Raw genomic sequence first — 9819 nt, 5'->3', positions numbered from 1 at the left:
AAACGATAAATTGAGGAAATGAGCCTGAAAGAAAGAAAGAAAGAAATGAGCCTGAAAGAAAGAAAGAAAGAAAGAAAGAAAGAAAAGAAAGAAAGAAAGAAAGAAAGAAAGAAAGAAAGAAAGAAAGAAAGAAAGAAAGAAAGAAAGAAAGAAAGAAAGAAAGAAAGAAAGAAAGAAAGAAAGAAGAAGAAAGAAAGAAAGAAAGAAAGAAAGAAAGAAAGAAATGAGCCTGAAAGAAAGAAAGAAAGAAAGAAAGAAAGAAAGAAAGAAAGAAGAAAGAAAGAAAGAAGAAGAAAGAAAGAAAGAAAGAAAGAAAGAAAGAAAGAAAGAAAGAAATGAGCATGAAAGAAAGAAAGAAATGAGCCTGAAAGAAAGAAGAAAGAAATGAGCCTGAAAGAAAGATAGAAAGAAAGAAATGAGCCTGAAAGAAAGAAAGAAAGAAAGAAAGAAAGAAAGAAAGAAAGAAAGAAAGAAAGAAAGAAAGAAAGAAAGAAAGAAAGAAAGAAAGAAAGAAAGAAAGAAAGAAATGAGCATGAAAGAAAGAAAGAAGAAAGAAATGAGCCTGAAAGAAAGAAAGAAAGAAAGAAAGAAAGAAAGAAAGAAAGAAAGAAAGAAAGAAAGAAAGAAAGAAAGAAAGAAAGAAAGAAAGAAAGAAAGAAAGAAATGAGTCTGAAAGAAAGAAATATTCCCGTTGATGACACTTGGTATTGGTATTTTTTTTATCGTTATTGCAATAACGATCACGATAATTTCTGGCATTTAACCCAGGGTTAAATGCCAGAAATTATCGTGATACATTTTTTTGTCCATACCGCCCATCCCTAGTGCTGGAGAAAGAGAGAGGGGGAGAGCAAGAGAGATGTGGACACTCCCAAACAGAGAGTCATAAGTGCAGCAGCCGCTTGTCTCCAGAGCGCGAACTCACTCTCATCAGCATCTTCTCCCTTTCAGGTAGGATGCTCTCTCTCTCTCCCACTCACACACACTCTCACACACACACACACCAACTTTGAATCTCCCGAAGTCCCTCATGGCTCCACCTCCTCTCAGGACGATGTGATATGTTGGTTTCTTCCACCACCGACAAGGATGACACCGTAGAAACTTCCCCCGATCGGAGGCTGCGGGGTGAAACTTTTGTCTGTGTTCCAGGTTCAGCTGCAGTTTTTCGGCTCAGAGACGCGGCGGGATGTTTTACTTCCACTGTCCGCCTCAGCTGGACGGAGAGTGCTGTCGGTCCAACACATGTGAGTTTCCAGCTTCTGTTTTGACCTTATTTTGATTTAATTTCTTACAAATGCATATCATTTTTAGAGTCTTTTTTTAATATAGTTCCTGCAAAGTTTGGTTTGCCGCACTAGCTGTTAAATATTGGATGTTTTCTTGAAACCCGAGAAGAGGTCATATGTTTTTTTTCTTCTTTTTCTTTTGTTTAAATATATTTTCACTATTTTTCAAGAACACAGACCTATAAAATTGCCGTATTTATGTTGCAGTAAGATACATGTTTCATTATTTGGGTTGATCTACATAAGATGGAATTTGAACTTAAAGTGTTTGTTTGTTTTAAAAATGTCCAAAAACATCAGTGTCTAATATTCCGTTAGACACACTGTATAAAGCGTTTCCCACCAGTTCAGAGGTGGATGGGTTAAGTGCGAGCCCTGCGGTGTCAGTCAGCTGCTGCTGGTGCTTTGGCCCCGGGGCAGAGGGGGCGTTTTGTCCCGGGCACAGATGTTGGGTGTCATGGCTCTTAGACCGTCATGGTTCCCTTTAGACTCCCAACATCAATGTTTCATGCAACTAATGGAATCGCAAAAACTGTTTCCTCTGTCGTCCTATTTGATGCATTTCCATTTCAGCTTTAGTTTTTTACAGTGCGCTTAAATGTAATATATATTGCAAAATGAATTACAATCACTCAATCTAAGGATTAGTTAGTGTTTTTTTCATTGATGCTTTTAATTTCTATTTATTTACGTATATGCATTTATGTGTTCTTTCCCAGTAAATTCTAGCGGGTTCGGTAACCACACCCCGGCTGATTTTGATGATGGATTTTTACGCAGGAAACAGCGACGGAACCGAACAACATTTACTTTGCAACAGGTATTTATTGTTCTTGATCAAATTATGAGCAGCTCAAAAGTTCAGTTCAATGAAAGAAAAAAAAACACACACACAGACACACTGTAGCCTACAACTCTAGATGAAATCAGGAACAAGTTGGGTACGTTTGTGTTTTTTAGATGAAAGATTTGGGTAGAGTTTACACATGAGCTATTATGAATAAAGCTTTTTGTTGTTATTACAACCTAAAAAAGACAAAAAAAAAGAAAAGAAAAAAGAAATACTGGAACCTCGTTCAATTTATTGTCATTTAGAAATAGTTTATTGGCAACTCTGTTTGGGTATGCCAAATGTGTCAGATTATTTAAAGAAAGAAAGAAAGAAAGAAAGAAAGAAAGAAAGAAAGAAAGAAAGAAAGAAAGAAAGAAAGAAAGAAAGAAAGAAAGAAAGAAAGAAAGAAAGAAAGACAGACAGACAGTTAATGTTGGGGTGTTTTGTGCAGCTGGAGGCTCTGGAGTCGGTGTTCGCCCAGACTCACTACCCGGACGTGTTCACCCGCGAGGAGCTGGCCATGAAGATCAACCTGACGGAGGCCAGGGTGCAGGTACAAGCGGGAACACAGGCCAAATGAAGCCACTCAGTCATATAATAACATCAACATAATAGTGAATATTAGATTAGCTTGATTAATCGGTCATTCATAATTAAGCAGCGATAATGTTCTTCTCTAATTTGTCTGCGTCTCAAACCTGAATTATGGTTCTGCGTTAAATCGACGCAGAGTCTACGCCGTAGGGTACTGCGTAGGTTCTGCGTTGGTGTAACGCGGAACCATAAATCAGCCTTCAGAGGCAAGAATACATACATCATCCGCGCTGATCCCCTTTTCCTGTAGCGGACCGGGAAAACAAACGGCGTGTTTTTTTTGTGTGTTTTTTTTATTTCAAGAAGGTAAAAGTCAGAAGCCGACAAACTCCCAGACTCGGTCCACACACACACACACACACAAGGCCGCCTTAATGCACGGGCTTACCTGGGCTGAAGCCCAGGGGCCTGCCAACTTCAGGGGCCTATCATTTTGGGTCATGATGAGCTGAAAAAGTCATATTGTTTTGTAATTTGTCAGGTTTCCTGTCAATCACTCTATACACACGTTACGGGCTGCTGATTGATCCAAATTACAAGTGACCCACGTGGGGCCCGCAGCCTGTGGGCGGGCCTTAGGCCATGGTTGACCAATCAGAGTGTGTTGGGGTGCGTCCCGCTATGATTGATTGACAGTTGCAAAATGTCGGGGAAGAAGTTTGAGAGCGGAGCCCAGAAAATAAAAAAGACGGTAGAAAAGGAGATTCGGGAAAAAGAGTTGCTTAAAAGCATTCCCAAATTAACGGGATTTTTTAAACCCGTTGCTGGTGATGGACCAACCCAAGCGGCAGCGGGGGAAGCTCAACCCGCACTGGATGAAACGAGAAGGCGCCGGCGCCGGGGCCGGCGGCCGCACCAATGGATGCGGGAGAGGAGCGGTCTCCCGCCCGCAGTGGAGGGGAGGAGGAGGAGGGGGGGCCCCGGGTCACACGAACCCCAGAGAGAGTACCAGGCTGCAGACCAGCCGAGTCAATGACCCTTATAACAGCGCCCCGGGCCGCTGGGGAAACAGCGTTAACGTGAATGTGCGCGCCTACTGGGTGAAAATGGGACCGGAGTCCTGTCAAAATAAAGATGCGGACAAATCAGCATCGGAACGCCAATATAAGCAGCAGAGAAGAGTTTTCTCATTTCAAACGCAAACTCAGTAAATTCTCCAAACTGGGCTTGGTGAAAAATAGACTGGAGTCAGTCAGTCATCTCACACTGATTGAGCATGACATCCTGCCTGATTTGTATTTTAAGGATATTATCAAGGCCTTTCCTTCAACCAGGCGGAAGCACTTCTAAAAAGGTAGGAAAGTGCTGTATTAATTGCTAGCTGGTGCAGGTTTTAAATTGTTGTGATTGTGCAGTGAAATGCATACCGTATTTGCTTAGATGTTTGTCATTATACTCAAAATCTTCCATAATGTTTCATCTATTGGTATCTGGCTGGCATTAAGCCATGTTGCTATCCATGGTGCTGAATGGAGCGTGCATGTGTCTGTGCAGGTGCATGTGATTGGTTCGCAAGGCCCGACGAGGCCAGGGGGGGGGGGGGGGGGGGGGGGGGGGGGGGCGGGGCTGTTATATGTTAATATATATGTTGTTATATATATGTTATATGTTTTTTTACAGTCAATGGTTAAACCTGAACATGGAACTTTATTTGCATCACAGACCTTACTGTGCAAGTTTAGTTCAACATTATTTCTGTGTCCAGTCCAGCTGTCAGTTCAGCAGCAGTCTGTATTTTACAGTTCTGATAAAAAGTGGAAGTGATCCCAAAAATACAGCTTTACTGTGTGTTAATTATATTATATGTAAACTTTCACACATCTTGGTTTGCTGTGTGTGGCTGTTATAAAAAGTGTATTTTGTGTTTATACTCAAGTGGGCTCAGTGATACGTTATTCAAAATGTTATTTTTTTATAATAAGACTATGTAAGTCGAGGGGCTGGGGGGCCTACAAAACCTGTTAGCCCCAGGGCCTATCATTAGGTTAAGGCGGCTCTGCACACACACACTTAAAAACATAAACACACTCAGGCCTACATCTTGGATTTAGCAATTTATATTCCGCTCCTGCCCGGCACATATGCGCGTTTATAAACTTGGCCAGATGTAATTCAGTTATGTATCCTGTATGTAATTTCCTGCATTCTAGATTTGCTTTTGGGTTTGGTTGTGTGCGCAGATCTAATTGTGGGAAATATAATAGTTTGCCTTTTGTTCCCCAGGGTCATCTTACTATCGCTTAAAACCAATGGCGGGGTTGATAATGGAATCCAGTGCTGTAAATTAGGGATTGTAAACAAATTATTCCCCTCCTAATCCGATTACCACATTCCTATTATTAAATCTGAACATGAATCCACCGCAGTATGCAGGGATATTAAACTTACATTATTATTAGAAAATAAATTTCCTTTCTGTTGTACTGTTGTTGCCCCACTCCTTTTTTTTTTTTTTTTTTTGTAAAGTGTCAATGGGCTTCCCCCGCATTAAGAGCACGCAGCAAATTGAGATTAATGGAGCAATTATAGCCCATTCAGAGATGGGCGTGTGAGGGGGGGGCGCGACTTCTAGCTGGAAGGTGCAGGGGTGAGATAAGTCTATTGGCTGTATTGTTGTCCTGCCACCAAAATGTTGTCCTTTCTTTATGCCGAATGAATGCATCTGTTTTGTTTGGCTGTTGACATCATTTACACCCCTGGTACAATAGGATGGATGCGGAGCACATGCACACCGGCTCTAACCTCTATTCACACATCATGATTAATGCCTGCTAGAACCAAGTCCTAATCGAATCTGATGTTGTCAAACAATCACTAAATAGGGAAATAAACGACTTCATCATAGCTGCCTCTCTCTCGGGCAGCACAACTGTCAGTGGGAAGTCATTAAAATATGATAATGAAAAATTGCTCAATTAAATGTTGTTATAGGCAGTGACCTTCATTCGATTAAGATAGCAGAACTTGACTATATGTTCTCAGCTGTGGATGGTGAAGTTTTGGGGATAAATCCGGGACTGTGGGAACTTCTAGCACTGATGGGAAAGATTCAAACAGCTTGATATACAAAATAGAACAAAGCAAACTTTGGACAGAATATGATACATACTTACACAAGTTTGTATTTGTTTCTTGGGATATATGAAAATAATATGAGATAAATCAAGCTTTATGAGAACCTAATGGCCTGGATTTAGAATTAAACTGAGTAAATTCACATAAAACCCCTGAAACTGTTTATGTGTCAGTGGTATTGTAACTTGTAAACTCACACATAAATTCAATTGTTTTGCAGGTTTGGTTTCAGAACCGCAGAGCAAAGTGGAGGAAGACAGAGAGAGGGAGCTCAGACCCTGAAGGAGGGAAGGAGCAGATGAGTGAGGGCACTCCTCCATCTCGCAGCCTCAACCCTCAGTCCCCAGCGGACCAGAGCAGAAAACAGAAAGAAACGCTGGAGATGCAGCAGAGGTGAGAGAAGACGGACAGATGACTGCTCTGAAGCAGTAACAGACTGAAATAAGAAACATAATCTATAAAAGCCACTATAATTTTGATAGTTTACACTGTATCCTTAACAACTTCTTCAATTCAAATATTTAGAAAATTAGAAATTTAGAAAATAATGTATATATCCTTCAAAATAAGTTGGTGTATTAAAATTATCTCTGATTGTTTTTTCAGTATCAACAGGACGGTCGGTCCCGGTGGTCCGTTCTTTCCATCTTGTTTACCAGGAACACTCCTTAACTCTGCCACCTATGCCCAGGCCCTCTCACAAGTCGCCACTCTGAAAGGTAAATACAATTCTCAAGAACTGGCTCATAATAAAGATGATTTTTTTTTTCTTTTGAACAAACTGCACCATGAATCAAAGTTTTATTGTTTTTTTTTTTTTTTTTTTTTTTCAGGCAACGGTTTGTGCTCCTGCTGTGTTTCTGACCCCATGGGCTTGTCCTTCCTGCCGCCATATGGTTGTCAGGGCAACCGCACAGCCAGTGTGGCCGCCCTGCGCATGAAGGCCCGTGAGCACTCGGAGGCTGTGCTGCAGTCTGCCAACTTGCTGGGTGCAGCAGCTGGACCCGGAGCCGGCGTTGGGGTTCTGTCTGGAGTCGGCGTCAGCACTGCCGGGGTGGTGAGGCCGGCCGCAGGTCCTGCCATGGAGACATCCGGCGCTGGCGTCCGACGGGGAGACAGCTCCAGTCCCAGTGCAGGCACAAAAGTCCCCATCCTGGGTGGCAGTCCTGACAAACACCCTCACTGCCCCAAAGAGCAGCTGGAGAAAAAGTGAGGCGCTGGACACTGATGTGGATGTACTGATAATCTGTGTGGCCGTGCCTGTTATTCCTTCCCTTCTCTGCTCTGATGAGCAACTGAGCACATGGACAGCTGGCTCCAGAAACATTCTGGGACAGAATGAGATTACATTGTATGGATGCTAACATTAAAATATTTATTTGACTGTAAATTTTTATCATGAAAAATGCTGAATAGTTGGAGTTTTGCTATCCTCATAAAAGCACAACTGTGGTTTTGGATCTATAACTGTCTACATGCACTCTTGGACTCTGTTAGATGGACTGGCATAGACGCTACATGTGTGCAACAAAGGCCTATTTGATAATGTGAATTCAAGTAGTTCTGATACCTCTTGCTTTCCCTAAGAGGACATTTGCTTACATTGTGAACGTTAATGCATGAAAACTGTGACTGTCGAACTAGTGGCAGGACTGACAATTTTGCAGGACTTTGACAACACTTGGGCCATCTCTCATTTTTGAAGTGAAAGTGCACTTTAATATTAATCAGCCATTTTAAGCGTAAGCATTGGTGTGCAAACCCGAGCCGGACTGAAGCACAGTCAGTGGCGGAGCAGCAGTTGTCCCCCGTACTCTGTTAGCACATCTGTAGCGCCAGCAAACAGTCAACACACCAGTCCTGTTGTGACATGTTCTTTAAAACAATTAAAGATGTAGTCGCTCGTGTACCTCTCCTGTTACCTCTCGCTCCAGCCATCTGTTCTGATACATTATTTATCAGCTTCTCCTGAAGCCAAGAGTGGAGAGCAATTGTGACTCTTATTATTTATTTACTTTTAGGAATAGTCTCTTCCTGTTTCTGAACATAAAAACTCCATTAAACATAATATATATGCTATTTATCAATCTTGAATTTTGATTTTTAAAAACCATAATTTCCTGTCACCTCAGGGATTTTCACATCGTAGATTATCACAGGCGATCCAGTTGCTGATTCATTATTCCTAAATATCTCTCCACATTAGAATGACTCTTGAATAAAAGATCAGCTGATCAGATTGAGAAAACTAAACCGCAGAGCGCACAACCAGTAGTTTGGCTGATTCAATTTGCGTCCTTGAGGATTTTCAGGAAATTACTTTTGATAGTCAATAACACAATTAAGTAAACTACACACACATTATCATGAATAATTGATGAGAAATTATGTATTACCATGAAGTACTGGTTCAATAATTGATGAGGCGACACCCTGGTGACATGGAAGAGGGAGATAATGTCAGAAGTCGTGCCAGGTTGTACTCACAGCACTCACGCTCTCTCTTTTTTTTCCTTCTTCTTTTTTTAATGCTATTGTGTGTGCATGATGTAAATATCTCATAATACCAATAAAGTGATGCGTTTACAGACCGAGACCTAAAGGCTCATTTAAGATTTCATACCCTCATTTTTAGTTTTGCACTAAGTTTGAAAAAGAAAGATGCTTATCTTTATCTATTTGGGGTCTATCATGACACAGATGCTCAAAATAATTTGAACAAAAACCTCATTTCCTAATATAATGATTTTAATTTAAGTAAATAGCAGAACAAATACGTTAATCCAAGTGACATGGCAGCTAATGATAACAAAATATCCCAACACAAATCGGGTCATGTTCCAAAATATAGCAATGTGGACGGCAGAATCCATCCACCTCGCACAAAAGATGTGAAAAACATTCACTCTCTCCAAAATTGAATACAGTAGCTGTGGAATTTAATCATTCGCCTAAACAAAGGATGCTGAAGTTATAATGACTCCGATCATCATTTAGTTCTGCATGGTGCCCATAATTCACTGCTTTAATATTTCATAAACAAGTCAAGTTGGTGTTGACATTCAGCTGCGCATGTGGCATCATTGATAATTTTTCTGTCACCTAAAAAAAGTCCTGAGGCAGTTTTGTGGAGCATTGTTATATCAAATTAGCTGGAGAGCGGCCAGAAAAGCAGACAAACATGGTGAATGTGGGGGACAACGGTTAAACTCTGTTCTTACATTGCAGCTAATGGACTTCTTTTGTTGCAATAATGAAATATTTCTTGGACAGAGATGTGTGTGTGAAATATGTCATTTGCACACCCGCTCACCCACAGACACTCAGACAATTTAACACACACACACACAGGCTGAAAATGGTAAAAACTCAAGCTATTTTGCTCTACATAAGATGCATCACCCAAATTGAACTATTTTCAGACTTGGTTACCAAAGTGCATTCAGGTTTGAGCCGCTGAAAGGCCAAAACACCCCATTAAAAGTGACGTCTCTGTTTTTAATTCCTGCAGCAGAGCTGATCAATACCCCAATCAATTAGAATCAGTTAAGCTCATCTCTGAATGGAGATTATACAAACAAAGCATATCTTAATGCAGCGAGTAATGTGCTTGTCTGCTGCCTGCCACATAACCGCATCTCTCCTCCCCCTTACTCAGCAAAGGGAAAAGCATCATCAGCGTTTGTGATCAATGCTTACAGCCCTCAGTGGCTTCCTAATACAACTATGTTGAAGCAAAGTTGGAAAGTTGCAATGTGCAAAAACCAGAGAGCTGTGTGTCAAAAGTCCACATTACTCTACACAGAAAATAGACCTGGACAAGTATCTTAGTTTGTCCACTAGAGGGAGTTATGAGCAGGAAGCCTCGGCAGACACGCCACACATTTAATTTCAAAACTTGGTGTGAGATTTGAGCACTGGGGGGAAGAACACACGTGTGATAATTTTTTTCTAAGGGTAGTTTTTGAATTTCCCTCATCCGTTTTTTTCCACAGGTGCTTTGTATTCAAAAACCATACAGCAACAAGC

The 9819-nt window shown here is 41.1% G+C and overlaps 1 protein-coding gene across 1 annotated transcript; it reads left to right on the top strand.

Annotated features, from left to right (window-relative positions):
- The first annotated feature begins 1115 nt into the window (after positions 1-1115).
- Positions 1116-8375, top strand: drgx (dorsal root ganglia homeobox). The gene is made up of 6 exons (XM_061745368.1): positions 1116-1247; positions 2009-2109; positions 2573-2674; positions 6011-6183; positions 6397-6509; positions 6624-8375. Exons 1-6 carry the CDS (start codon positions 1190-1192, stop codon positions 7001-7003), a joined length of 927 nt encoding a protein of 308 aa, XP_061601352.1. The 5' UTR covers positions 1116-1189; the 3' UTR covers positions 7004-8375.
- Positions 8376-9819: the final 1444 nt, after the last annotated feature.

Source organism: Cololabis saira, chromosome 17 (genome assembly GCF_033807715.1).
Source record: "Cololabis saira isolate AMF1-May2022 chromosome 17, fColSai1.1, whole genome shotgun sequence".
Taxonomy (NCBI): Eukaryota; Metazoa; Chordata; class Actinopteri; order Beloniformes; family Belonidae; genus Cololabis; species Cololabis saira.
The sequence above is the reverse complement of the archived record's forward strand: the minus strand, read 5'-3'. Positions and strand labels throughout refer to the sequence as shown.